Source organism: Paroedura picta, chromosome 1, assembly GCF_049243985.1.
Source record: "Paroedura picta isolate Pp20150507F chromosome 1, Ppicta_v3.0, whole genome shotgun sequence".
Lineage (NCBI taxonomy): Eukaryota > Metazoa > Chordata > Lepidosauria > Squamata > Gekkonidae > Paroedura > Paroedura picta.
Window position 1 is genome coordinate 78,009,785 of NC_135369.1, and position 13,945 is coordinate 78,023,729.

At 43.7% G+C, this 13,945-nt stretch overlaps 1 protein-coding gene across 4 annotated transcripts in view; it reads right to left on the bottom strand.

Annotated features, from left to right (window-relative positions):
* The window catches only part of SPAST (spastin), a 52,652-nt gene that overhangs the window by 21,592 nt on the left and 17,115 nt on the right, over window positions 1-13,945 (bottom strand). For all 4 annotated transcript variants that reach the window (XM_077344242.1, XM_077344239.1, XM_077344240.1 and 1 more), the window contains 5 exons: window positions 13,618-13,805; window positions 10,432-10,565; window positions 6,605-6,698; window positions 5,883-5,957; window positions 4,829-4,900 (listed from right to left, as the gene is read on the bottom strand). In XM_077344242.1, the coding sequence (XP_077200357.1) occupies window positions 4,829-4,900; window positions 5,883-5,957; window positions 6,605-6,698; window positions 10,432-10,565; window positions 13,618-13,805 (563 nt within the window). The remainder of the gene's footprint in view (window positions 1-4,828; window positions 4,901-5,882; window positions 5,958-6,604; window positions 6,699-10,431; window positions 10,566-13,617; window positions 13,806-13,945) is intronic.

A 13,945-nucleotide genomic window follows, 5' to 3' on the forward strand; every position in this document is an offset into this window, starting at 1 on the left:
GAGACTTTCTGTTTATACTTTGTGACTGCCTAGAACTATGGAAAAATTAACTAAGGCACAGCTTTTCCATTTGTTATGCGAAGGGAACTCAAAGATACTGAAAGCAGTCAATAAGGTGGAAAAGGAAATCCGAGGGACTAAGGGAGAGCTTTTGGATGGAGCCGACGGTCTGGAGAGAGCAGCTGATGAGGACACAGCTCAGTCAACAATACAAACGAGAATTCAATGTCTGGAAGTTAATCAACAGGAGGGGGAGAGAGCTAGGGACGTAAAATCCAAAGCACCTTGGAAGAACTTGGGAAAACAGATTTAAGGAAGGAAAGCACCAAAAACCTGGAAGTCTATTTAGAGAAGGAAGTGAATTGGATCAGCAAAATAAAAAGAGTCTATTCAAAGGCGACAGCACACAAAAAGCTATCAGGAGATATCTCTGTGCGACCAGAGGAAGAGATCCAGATTGATTAACTATACAGAGCCTACTTAAAGGCGACTGCAAGCAAGAATCAAGCAAGAGAATTCTTTGGCCCTGACAGAAGGACAATCAGAAATACTCTACTATGGAAAAAAAACACAATTTCATTTTCTGCGACCACCTGAAGGATGTGTTGAACAGTGGAGCATTCTCCTGGTTTCCTGTGGGAAAGACAGCGGCAGTAACTCTTAGGACAGGACCAATATATGAAGGGAACTGACTTTATATCATCTAAGACAATAATAGAATATATTCTTATAATAGATTATACTCTTATATGTATCAACAATTACTCTGCTAAGAAAGATGGTAATAACTTCTAGATCAGGATCAATATGTGATGGGAACTGAATATGTATGCCAATATGTATGCTAAAAGAAGATGACAAACTATACTTCATATGTATTAACAAGACAGCAGCAGTAACTCTTAGGTCAGGGCCAATTTATGAAGGGACTGACCGTATATCACTTAAGATAATAATAGAATATATTCTTATAATAGATCATACTCTCATATGTATTAACAATCATTTTGCTAAGAAAAATGGTAAAAACTTCTAGATTAGGATTAATATGTGATGGGAACTGAATATGTATGTTAAAAGAAGATGGCAAACCATATCAGCTGGTCGCTTTTTTCTCTTTACTTTTCTGTAAATGCTTCATATAATAATAAATAATAAAATTATTTTTTTTTAAAATTATTTTCTGCCCTGTCTCGTGAGACTCAGGAAGGATTACAATAGGATAAAAACATATAAAATTGTATACAAAATAGGAATTAAAATAAATACATTAAATCATAAGCATTCTATCATGGGAAATAGGGAGATCATAAAGGTAGCCATTTCAATTGGTTGGTGGGTTCTGACACTGAGGCCAGCAGATCATATGATTACTATGCCTACAGTTTTTCTGTCCTACTGGAAAGTTCACTCAAAACTGCAGCCTCCTACAATCGTTTTTAAATTTAAATACTGTCAAAGAAAAATTACCCACAATTTTATGTAATATGTACTATTGTACCAAGTCCTTTTGTAGTTGAAATATGCAGGTGGGACAACATAAAGGCTGGTTCCAGATTGGGGCAGGAAAATCTACCCAAGCAAACAAACTAGTGGCAGGATGAGACAGTGGAGCTTCCAAACTACTGCTGGTGATTTAGATCAAAATCAATAAGGCCTCCACAGATCTCCCTATAGTTCTTCTGCCCCAGTCCTGAATTTCAAAAACCACAGATCAGCAATTAAAAATTAAAAACAGAGCCAGTTTGAGTACACAAAAGAAACAGAAATATGTAAACCTGCTGGTGGAAGGCAGCAATCAAGAGGGGTAGATAAATCTCCCTGTGGAGGAAATTCTATAGCTTTGGTATCAAAAAGACCTCTTCTTGGAATGTCACCTATATTGCCTGAGACGACAGGGGGGCCCTGAAGATAAGCAAAATTGTCAGGTAGGTTTGTACGAGAGTGGGCAGTCTTAAGGTTTGCAGGTGCAAGGCCATATAGACTGTTAAAATTCAATACCAACAACCTTGAACTGAGCCCAAAAGAAAACTAGGAGCCAGTGTAGATAGAACAAGAACAGAGTTATATAGTTTCTATGACCCATTCCAGTCAGCATACTGGGTGCAGCATTCTGTACCAATGCTAGTTTCCAGACACTGTAGTAATATACTCTAGTTGTTACGAGAGCATATGCTACAAAGGCAGCCAAAATTGGTGGAAGGCACCCCCTCTCCACCCCTGCTACCCATTTACACAGCACGTGGCATGGGACCCACAGTACCATCAGACAGCGAACCACATCCTTTTTTTTGGGGGGGGGGGGTACAAATCCCAGACTGGTCCTTCTGGCCACCACTAGTACCTCCCTTCTGTTGGGATTAAGCTTCAAACCCATAGGTGGCGATCCTGCTCAAGGCTGAAGTCCAGATGTCAAGGTAGGAATCAAGTTACTTCAGTCAGAACCAACTGTGTATCATGGATGTTGGTCCAGCAAAAGCTGAAGGTGAAATGAGACCTTAAATATGCTTTCAAGGAGACTTAGGACCCTCCCCTCTACAAGCAGACTACTCATTGTTAAAGGCTGCCACAACCAGACATGGCACAAGTACCATAGTGCAGAAGTGGTTCAGGGCTTTAAGAGGCTTGAGAATTCTGCCATTGTGGAGGGACTGGGGACTTACTTTTTATAAAATTAAAACGAGAATTTAGAAAAGCCAATACACAGATTATTGTAACATAACAATATCCAATTGTTGATTTTAAAAAGCCCCCTTTGTGGTAGGGGAGGAAATAGCCACAGCAGAGACAAGGACAGGAGAAATGGATGCTGGGAATGGAAAAACCCAAACTCTTGCACCATACAGAAGCCATCTAGGCTTCGTTGCAGTTTTTCCAAAATTTGACAGCAAAGCAGGTTTGGAAAAGACCTGAGAAAGTCTCAGGAGGTACATGAGTTTACCACAATGTTGCGGGGAAGCAGAAAAGCACAGCGTCCTAACATCAATTCCAAAGCAAATTATTTTGGTGGAATCAGCCAATGTCTGCACAGCTGCTGACCTGGTAAGGATATTGCCAGGTTACTGACTCCCCCTCCCCCCACATACATATACATACACACACACACACACCAATCTTGTAGACCTGACCAAGGTATTTCCTAACCACAGTACTCATGATAGCATATCACTTGTCAGAAAACCCAGAAGTTAGTCCTCTCTAGGAATCCCTGTAAACTATGGTTTTACCATAGTGTTTCCAGCAATTCCCAAAGAGGTGTGACATCAGGGTTTTCCCCTAAAGTAACATCACATTGTTGCCAATGGCACACTCCCTTTCAAGTCTTTACTTCCTCAACTTCTTGCTGTTTGTCAGGCTATGCACGTGGATTGTTCTTTCTCATGTAACCCTAGCAGCACAACCTCATGCCTGGCAACTCCACTGCCCAGCAGTTCCCCTTCCCTTCAATGGCTGAATTATGGTTTATAGCTGAGCTGCATAAAGAAAAAAGTCTTGTTAAACAGCTAAAAATGTAAGAAAATAATGGAGTACAACATCCACCATACTGAAAGTGGCATTAGGGTCTGCCCCCTTCCACTGGCTGCTGGCAGAGCTTTCACACAGAAGCTCTGACTGCAGTTAGTGTGCATTTCTCTTTTAAGTCACAGCAAAAGCGCTTAAAAGGAATACTCCAGGTGCCAAACAAGTTGTGCTCAGAAGCAGCCAAAGATCTCACACATACTTCTTACAGCAATTCCCCACAGAGTGGCAAAAGGGGTAGAGGAGGCAGAAAATATTTTCCTCTATTTGCTGATTCTGAAAAAGAAAAGGGTGCAGTGTCTGAGAGATCTGTTCTCCTTGTCATTCTTCTTGCCTTCTAAAGCTTCTTTGCAGGCCATGCAGTTAAAGATAGGGATACGTGAGACAGACAAATGATGCAAGTGGGTTATTCTTTCTCATTTCTACCTGAACGTCTGCCAGTATACAACATAAATGGGAAAAGGGAGAATGGGTATGCAGCACCACCATGATTCAGCCCTCCTCTTCCAAAGTGATCCAATGGTAAGCAGCTCCTAGTCAAAGTTGTGCACACTCATCTTCCTATAATTTCTGGTTTTAAAAGGTTTTCCCAGTTTTGTAGCAGAAGCAACAGTGTAACAGAATGAATGCAAAATGGATCCTTTCATCAGTAATCCCACAACAGAAAACTAATTATCTAACTGTCTCAGCAGAAACTTCTACAGTATCCAGCTTGTAAGGTTTGTGAAGGGTAAATCTATTGCCATGACATATTGGTTCCTTAATCCTCTACTTTAGCAGAGAGTTCAGAACAGCATATATGGTAGCATATATGGGCTACTTTCAAGTGTTAAGTATTCAAGTAGTATAAAGCTGATCATTACTTTTAGGATAAAAAATAATGAAGTGGGTAGTTGTGTAAATTAAGAAAAGGCCCAGATGTTTAGCCTTTATTTAACGCTGTGCTTTAAGATGTTTATACTGAGTTGTTACTGTCTCCAAAGCAGCTCACATTGAAGACAGACCCGTACATACATTGTACTTTATTTCATATCTCAACATGTTTCCATTGGGCTCCAACAGGCCTTTATTTAAGGACCCAGAATGATCTGCTCTTATTTTTGTTCACAAAGTCCCAGACCCCCAAGGCTGCAGCTCCAGACAACAAACTCAAAGCAAACTCAGAAGTAAAGACTCTTAGCATTAAAGGAATGCAACAATTTCTACTACAGCAAAGCCTCGTGTAAATATTCCTCCAACAGAACACACTAAATCAAGAGCTCCAAAGATGTTTTCTTAAGTGCACAGCCAGAATAAGCAATGAACTTACATATTTTGATGTCAGACTTGCTGCACTTATATTAAAAAAAGTTGCATTAGATTCTGCAGCCACTGCTTTGGCCTAAAAAGAGGGAAACAAACAAACTGGAGCAATATTATACTACAATTTACAGTATGCTTTCTACAAATATGTACCACTGAACAGTAGAATGTCACTAAATAAAATTCAAAATATTGCTACTTTGTTGACATTTTATTTCATTGCAGGTAGCACAAAGCTAAATTTACAGGTGTTCCATTTCTCAAACCTTTCAACAATAGCTACAAAGAATTAAAGATAACATTCCCCCCTCCAACAACTGCTTAAAGGCTATTAGTTTCTGAAATAGGTACCACAATATCATATCTTTTATTGTAATTGTGAACATGGATTTATGAAGGGAGGGGGTCCATTTTACTTTCTAGTTGTTTTATTATTTCAGAACACAAATTTAGCAGAAAACATTGCATTTCTGATCTGCCAAATATGATCAAAAGCATCTTAATACAATATTTTGTGCATGTGCCTTTTCAACATGGCCAAATACTGAAAGCATGCCTAAAGAAAGCATTTTCATGAAGTTATGCAGTTCATTTCCAATATAGAATAGAAGAATCATAGAATTCATAGAATCATAATATAAGGGAAAGAAAAAAGCTGCATAGTAATACAATGTAAATTAATTTCAAGTCCTAAATTTAAGAGCTCCATGCTCCAGAAGCACATGGTTACTTTTTCTCCTCTGAATACCATATGTAGCTTTAGATATGCAGAAGAAAGTCTCATGGTTCCTTTCTATTTTGGACAACTTTGGGAGATAGAAATATGATTTGCCTGATTTATCAGTAGTTGCCAATGCACTTTCCACGAAACATTTATGGTAAACACATGAAGTGCTCTCATAGCAAGTCATGCTGAAGCTCTAACATAACATGTTTCCAGCAAGTTGTAACTGTCCAACATTAAAATATGCTCCTATTTTAAAGAGATTAGACAATGTCAATTTCTCACAATAACATAAAACAACTGTATGGATTTGCTGTTGAAACAGGGTTTTCCTCACCAGCATTGTCTTCCCATTTCCTGGCGGGCCAAACAACAACAATCCACGTGCAGGAGCCCTGAGCCCTGTAAACAACTGACAATATGGTAGAATTAACTTATGTTGTGCCACATCATATAAACTGGCAACTTATCAGCATACATTTAACACTCTGCTGTTTAAGATACAGACATGGAATGTAGACCAACCAGTCAACCCATCCTATGACCTACCTATTCCCATTCCAATTATGGAACAGAAGGGGAAGGGAGAAAAGAGCAATGCAGTACATATCAATGAAAAGGAAAGGAAGGACAAAACAAATTTAATTATTAACAAACATGGCTCATCTGACAGCCAATGTTTTGTAGCGGTTAAATTAGAATACTGAGGACTAGGTTCTCAAGAAAAAATTGGGAGGGGTCATTTCAAGTCTAATTAGCAACATGTAGTTAGGTACTACTTGGAAACACACACACCATAGAGCACACAGTCATGGTCATAATTACTATCAACCTAAATGGGCAGCAATGGAAAAGAACAGTGATTCTTATTACCAATTATTAGGAAAACTCCATATGTAAAAAAAAACCCAACAAGTTTCTCAGGAAGTAATTTGGATTACAAATGGTACATGAATGTACCCCAGGCTGTGAATGAATGGTGTTGAGATAGAATACAGTTTACTGCAGAATGCAAGATTTTCAGGGCTAACATGAAAACAGAGAAAACAGATTGCTTACTTCAGGTCTAAGAGATGGAAGAATAACAATTTCTTGCAGTGCCTGCTTTGCTAGCTCCTGCCCGGCAATATCATCAAATTTGACAGATGGCCCACTAACAGATAAAGAATACCAATTAGTATAAGAATAGCCATCTCATTTCTCAAGAATGCAGCTGGATAGTTTCATGCCTCTCAACTCTGCAATTTTTAAGAAATCAAAATCATGAAACCCACAATTTATATAAAAATATACTCCAATTCCTGGAACAGCCTGATGCTTATAGTCCAAATACAATTCTACTTTAAACTAACACAGGAAATAAAACTACTTCCGTAGAAGAAATCTGGTTAGCTTTTCCTTTATAATAATTCAAAGAGCTACTCCTTTTGTGAAATGTCCATCTTTTGGCCATTTAGTTCCAAGAAAGGCTAATATTGTGAGGATCTTATCTAACCAAAATTTGATTTCATGTGAAAAGGCAGGGCATGTTTCCTGCATTCTGTATATTCTGCTCCTAATACTCTTATCTATTTGTGTTTGGAATAGACATTACAAAAAACATTATTATTATTATTATTATTAGATTTATAGCCCGCCACTCCCTTGCGGCTCATGGCGGGTAACAATATCGCAAATCCCCAGTAAAACCCCATAAAACAATAATAACATTGCCAATATTGCCGGCATGGCAAGAATGGCAGCTCAACTCCCCCCCCCCTCCCTCCCACTACTAGCGGGTGGAGAGGAGGTCCTGATGATGTTTTGCTTCGGGTCCAGAACCCGAGTCCCCGGGGGAGGCATAGATCTATTATCAGCCCCGGCCTCAACCATAAACCTGGCGGAAGAGCTCCGTCTTGCAGGCCCTGCGGAACGTTGAAAGATCCCGCAGGGCCCGCAGCTCTCCTGGGAGCTCATTCCACCAGGTCGGGGCCAGGACTGAAAAGGCCCTGGCCCTGGTTGTGGCCAGGTGTGCTTCCCTAGGGCCGGGAACGACCAACAGGTTTTCACCCGCAGAGCGCAAGGCCCTGCGAGGGGCATAGGGCGATAGGTGGTCCCTCAGGTCCCAACTCGCGTAAAGCCTTGAAGGTTAGAACCAGAACCTTGAACCGGATCCGGGCAGCAATTGGCAACCAGTGCAGCTGCCTCAGCACTGGCTGGATGTGGGCCCTCCAAGATGTGCCAGTGAGGACCCTAGCAGCTGCGTTTTGCACTAGCTGAAGTTTCCGGATCAAGGACAAGGGAAGGCCCGCGTAGAGCGAGTTACAGAAATCTATTCTGGAGGTGACCGTTGCATGGATCACTGTGGCTATGTGTTCGGGGGACAGGTAGGGCGCTAATAGTCGGGCCTGGCGAAGGTGGAAAAACGCCTGGCCTGCTACTTTTTTGACCTGCGCCTCCAAAGTCAGGGAGGCATCAATGGCCACACCCAAGTTCCTGGCCTGGGACGTGATGGTGAGTTGCGTCCCTGCCAGGGTGGGTAAGCGCGCTTCCTGGTCCTGCCCCCTACATCCCAGCCACAGGACCTCTGTCTTGGAGGGGTTGAGTTTCAGGCGACTCTGCTCGAACCATTCTGTCACTGCTTCCAAACATCTGGCGAATGGTTCCGGGGGGGGAGTCCGGGCGGCCGTCCATGAGGAGATAGAGCTGGGTGTCATCAGCGTACTGGTGGCAACCCAGTCCAAAACTCCGTACCAGCTGGGCCAGAGGGCGCATAAAGATGTTGAATAATGTGGGGGAGAGGACCGCACCCTGAGGGACCCCACAAGGGAGTCTATAGGAACGCGAGAACTCATCTCCCACTGCAACCCTCTGGGTCCGGTCCTGGAGAAAGGAGCGTATCCAGCGTAACGCTGTGCCCCATATCCCCGTGCCGGCAAGGCGGTGGACCAACAGCTCGTGGTCCACGATGTCAAAAGCGGCCGACAGGTCCAGAAGAACCAGCACTGCCGACCCGCCCTTATCCAGCTGGCGACGGAGGTCATCCAACAGGGCGACCAGCACAGTCTCCACCCCGTGGCCAGGTCGAAAGCCAGACTGATATGGATCGAATGCCGAAGTTTCTTCCAAGAATGCCAGGAGCTGGTCTGCCGCGGCCCTTTCAACCATCTTGCCCAGGAACGCCAAGTGCAACACTGGGCGATAGCTGGCGGGGTCCCGCGGATCCAGCGTAGATTTCTTCAGGAGAGAGTGAACCACTGCCCCCTTCAGCTGCTCAGGGAACTCCCCGGACTCTAGGGAGAGGTTGATAATGTCCCTGAGCTGGCCTCCTATCTTCTGGCCGCCTCCTTTGAGGAGCCATGATGGACAGGGGTCAAGGGGGCAAGTGGTCGCCCTAACCGAGCCTAGCAACTTGTCCACTTCGGATAAAGAGAGCCGTCTGAAGCCATCAAACGTCACCTCCAAAGGCGGCCAACAGGCCTCCAGTTTGTTTACTGTATTAACTGTGGCGGGAAGATCGTGGCGGAGAGACGAGATTTTGTCCGCAAAATAGCTCGCAAATGCCTCATGGCCGAGTTCCAATTTGCTATTATTTTGGCGCCCCTCAAGGGCGGTAAGGGATCTAACTACCCTAAATAATTGGGCCGGGCGAGAGCTTGCGGACGCGATTTCCGTGGCAAAAAATTCACGTTTTGCCACTTTCACCGCCATCTCATACGCCCTCATAAGCGTGCGATAAGATGTTCTCGTAGCTTCATCGCGAGTCTTCCGCCACACTCGCTCCAGTCGTCTCACTTCCCTTTTCTTCTCCCGTAGCTCCCCGGTGTACCAGGGAGCCCGTTTGAGTCGAGGGCAGAGAGGACGTTTAGGGGCGATCTCATCTGTATAACATTCTATCTATGTCAAGTTTCCCCTGTTATGGATGACAGAACATAGGTTTACATTTATAGACAAATCAGTGTATATGTTTTGCACCAAAGTTGAGAAATCTCATCTTGCCAAATAGGCTTCATTTCATAGCCAGAAATTAAAACATGGACTCCACTGGGAGAACAGAAAATGATCTGTTCCTTCTATGAACATGTGTGTGAATGACTGCAGTGGAACTACGGCAATTCAAGGGATGGCATCCTCTTTACATATATACCCTTTCAATCTCCCAACAGGGAGGGGCAATCAGATGCTTAAGATTTAGAAGGTCAAGTAGATGCAATCTTCCTGATTCATTTATTCCATCAGTCTGCACCCTAGTCCTCTTATCTGTTTTTTTCTCTAGAATTCTGCCAGTAGAATAAAGATGGTTTTAAGAGCAGTTTCCTTGATTCCCTATCTACCCTGGATCACAGTAGGAAAGCAATCCATTTGAATATTTCTACTATCAAACTGGGGAGGGGGGGTATTAGTATGTGGTAGTGGCCTAACAGAGGGAAGGCTCTGAACCCCAGTGAAGAGGGAGCTGGGGAACACAGAGAAATTTTAACTGGGAAAAATGGGTTCTCTAACTTCATCCCTGAATTTGGAGCAGGGCTGTGCCTCTCTCACTTGCTCAGGGGCTGTGGACCAGAGCAGGGAGTGCAGGTGGCCTGCTGGGCTAAGGGCAGAACTGTCACATTCCCTCACTGGTTAGCACACACTCTAAGGATGAGATCAGAGAGGCAGTTGCCTTGCAAACGACAAAGAACTTGCCAGGGTCTTCCTGGAACAGATGCAGGACTTTCTCTGCCATACACATTCTGGCAGCAAAGATCTGGGAATGATTTAACTATCCCTAACTGGTGGAAATTCTACCAAGAATTCTACCCAGAAGTAAAGTGAATTGTGAATGGTGCATCGCGCCTCTTTAGAAATGTAGGCCCCAGCGGGTCCTTTTCAATCAAATCCTGATAATAAACGTCTCTATTACTTACCTGTCTACAATTTCATTGAGAATAAGATTAGCAAGATTACTATCCACATTTCTAAAAATCTTCACATCTTTCTTTTTTCGTACAGCAGTTGTAGGAGTAGAAGGCTTGTTGGATCTATTGTTTTTTGGGGTAGCCTGAGGAAACAATGATTTCCAAATGTGCAGCATTGATTATTTTATTTAAAGCATTTATATGTTGCCTTTCCACCCAAGCAGGGTCCCCAAAGTGGCAAGCATTAAAAAAAAATTGAACCATTAAAAATGCATTTAAAATTATAAAATAATTAAATAAAAGCATATAACCAAATAACACCTGAACCAAGGAGAAGGGTCAGTAACTATTATTGGGGTATGCCACATGAATCAAAAGTCTTCACCCACTTGCGGAAGACTCTGATAGAAGGAAACCGACAATTAGAAAACTGAGGAATTCATTCTAAACATGCTGTATGAAAAGCTATGGTTGTGCATCTCACTTGCGCACCATCACAGGACACTTTTTATGAGGTCACAAGTTTCATGAGTGGCTCTTCAAGCAGTGACGGACATACTTTTAGTAGCCCCAGTGCTCACACAGAGTATACCATCAGTGCTTGGTATTATGGCTGCAACCTAAAATTGTCTAGCATAATCACAACTAGTAGTCTAAAAACTAGTATGTACTAGGGTGGGGATGAGTGATGTTGATGTGATCAAACAGTTTCAGTTTTTGTAATGTACATTCATCAATGATCTTCAACTGAAGTATTATTATTGTAATAAATTTATCTGAACAGGAATTGAAAAAGTGGCATGTTAGTTGTGGGAGGATGAGGGTCCTCAGCAATTTGGGCTTGCACTTTACAATCACCAGCTATGGCAGTCAAGACTGCAATTCTGGCTGATAACCAAGGTAAGCTGAACTCAAACAGTGCCAGGACATGACACACCATCCCATTAAAGTAAGTGGATTTCCTCCCCAAGTATTAATCAACCTGCAATTGTGTCCCTTTATCTGCAACAGTTTCCAGCTGTTGTGGGGAATGCTGTGTTGTTTTTAATCCAACTTGGATTCTGTTCCTGTGTGAACAGAAGATGAGAACAGTGACTAATCTTCCATGGCCTTTCCCTTCTCACGAGAAATCCCTGAAACTCACAAAAGGCATTGCTAAGGTCACGGCAAGGAAGGAAAAAAAACCCACAAACAAAACACAGCTACAGGGGAGCTGGAGTGAGAAAGAAAGACTGGGAGAAACTGCCCCCCTTTGGACTTGATCCGTCACACTTATTACGCCAAGGTGTCCAGTGATGCAAAAGAAAGGGGAGTGGGAGTTTTCTACACCTGTGTTTGGTACCTTATTGAAACTGGGTCTGATGGATTTCTATGGCCAGGAAAAGGAGTGCAGAGCAAAACCCATCACCAGAAGCACCTTCCATTCATGTCACTAATCATGTTGAAGAGTATGTGATTGGTAACTAGACTTTGGTAGGTCTAGTAACTCGGTCAGGAAGCATTTGGAAATCCCAATCGGCACAAAATATTATAGCAAGTCCAGAATGCCTGAGATCTCTTGCCAGCATTCTTTATTTTTGCAGTTAATTAAAAATTTGCAAGAAATGTGAAATAAAGTTGCAGAAAAGAATGACGATTAACACTGGAGGTCAGACTAGACTGATGTCTTGCTGTAGTCCTTGATTAAATTAGTCCTGCAATCTGCATCCACATTTTAAGATGAAATGAGGAAACTCTGAAACAAGCTGCAAGCAGCTGTTAGCAAGTATCTTTAACCGCTCCTGTGGTTAAATAAAGCCCTAAGGGCTATTGGGGAGGAGTTAGGGCGGGCTCTGTCTGTGATAAAAACTCAGAGGGGCAAATCAGGAGCTGCAAAGCGGCTCCTGATTCGCCCCTCCGAGTGCCACTCAAGGACCAAGCAGCCAATGGGGAGGCGCGCGAAGCGCCTTCCAATTGGCCCCTCACCAGGACAGACCAAAATTCCATTCACCCAGCCCAGTCTGGCTGCCAGTCTGCTCCTGACCACCGTAGGGAGAGGAGGTCAGCAGGGCTGCCAAGGGGGATGAGAACAGAGGCTTGGACAGGCTGGCCCAGCCCTTTTCGCCCCAAGGCTGTCCTGACTGTCATGTCCAACTGTAAATTGCCTCAGAACCCTGACAGAGCTGGCAGGAGGCTGCAGAGTTCTCCCCCTCCTCCCCCCCCTTCAGGCCTGCTGCGAAGGAGCCTCTGACAGCCCCTGACTGAGGGGAGGGAGGCCTTTCCAAGAGCAACACAGGGGAGACTGAGGGCCTTCCTTTTGAGGGGGGGGGACTTTCCCCTTCTGCCAAACAGTTGCCTGATGGGGAGGCCACAGAAAAGCCCCTTCTCACTTAAAATGCTGCTCTGACCGGGGATTAGACACAGCCAAGCCATGTGTCTTTCTTCTTTGCAATTCTCTGCAGATTTGAGGCCACTGCACAGCGTTATTCTGCAGATGAAACTATTTTTTTTGTCTCCTGTTTCATCTGTACAACAACCCTGTGCAGTAGGCCTCAAGTCTCTCAATTCAACAACAACAACCTGTGCGGGAGGCCTTAAATATTTCTTCTCTACCACAACCCTCTCCAAAGTAGCCCTTTCTGCCTGGGGAGCTGATCTTTATACTCTGCAGGTGAGCTGTAATTCCAGGAGCTCTCCAGGCTCCACCTGGAGGTTAGCTACCCCTGGGTTGGAAATATTCCTGGAGGTTTGGAGGTGGGACTGCAGCCCATTCCCAGTTCTTCAGACCTCTCACAGCCCCACATACCTCACAGGTTGAGTACTGTGGGGAGACAAAGGGAAAAGGTGTTTGTAAACAGACTGGACAACACCTCTTCTTCCTCTTTCCACTGCCTAGCTCTAGCGCCCGTTGTATTCTTGGATACAACGGGCTTTGCCCCTAGTATGTAATATTACTGAAACTAGCTCCCACTACCACACGGGAGCAGCAATATAAACTGAGACAATCAGACTGGTTCCATTTTGCCAATTACCAAACTAGAGTAATAGATGCAGCAGTGCCCTTAACAGAAGTGGCCTGTCTAGAAAATACTTTAGAATGAAAGCCTTTGAGTAACAGAAAGGTATCAGACAATTCCTCAATTCTGAATTGCAACTTTGCAACTAAAAAAGAACAGCCAATTCTCACTATGGTGTGCTTGAAGGCAACTTCCTTACCTTCTGAGCTGAAGTAGCTGGAGCTGGTCCTTGTCTGGGCACAGGGAAATTGGATATTCCACTACAACTAGGTGTCCTTTGGTGCCCTGAAAGGCCCACAGATCCAGGCTTAGCTACAGACTTTGGACGAGGGAGTGAGTTACTAGTCTGAGTCAGTGGATCCTTCTTTTTTGGAACAGCTCCACTTTCTGCAAAGAAATAAAAAAAAAGTGTTAACACAGGATATATGAAACAGCTAGCAGCATCTTAGTCTGAAAAGAAGTGGTATCTTAGCACAGTGGTCCCCAACCTGTGGGCTGCGGCCCGGCGCCGGGCCGCAAAGGCCATG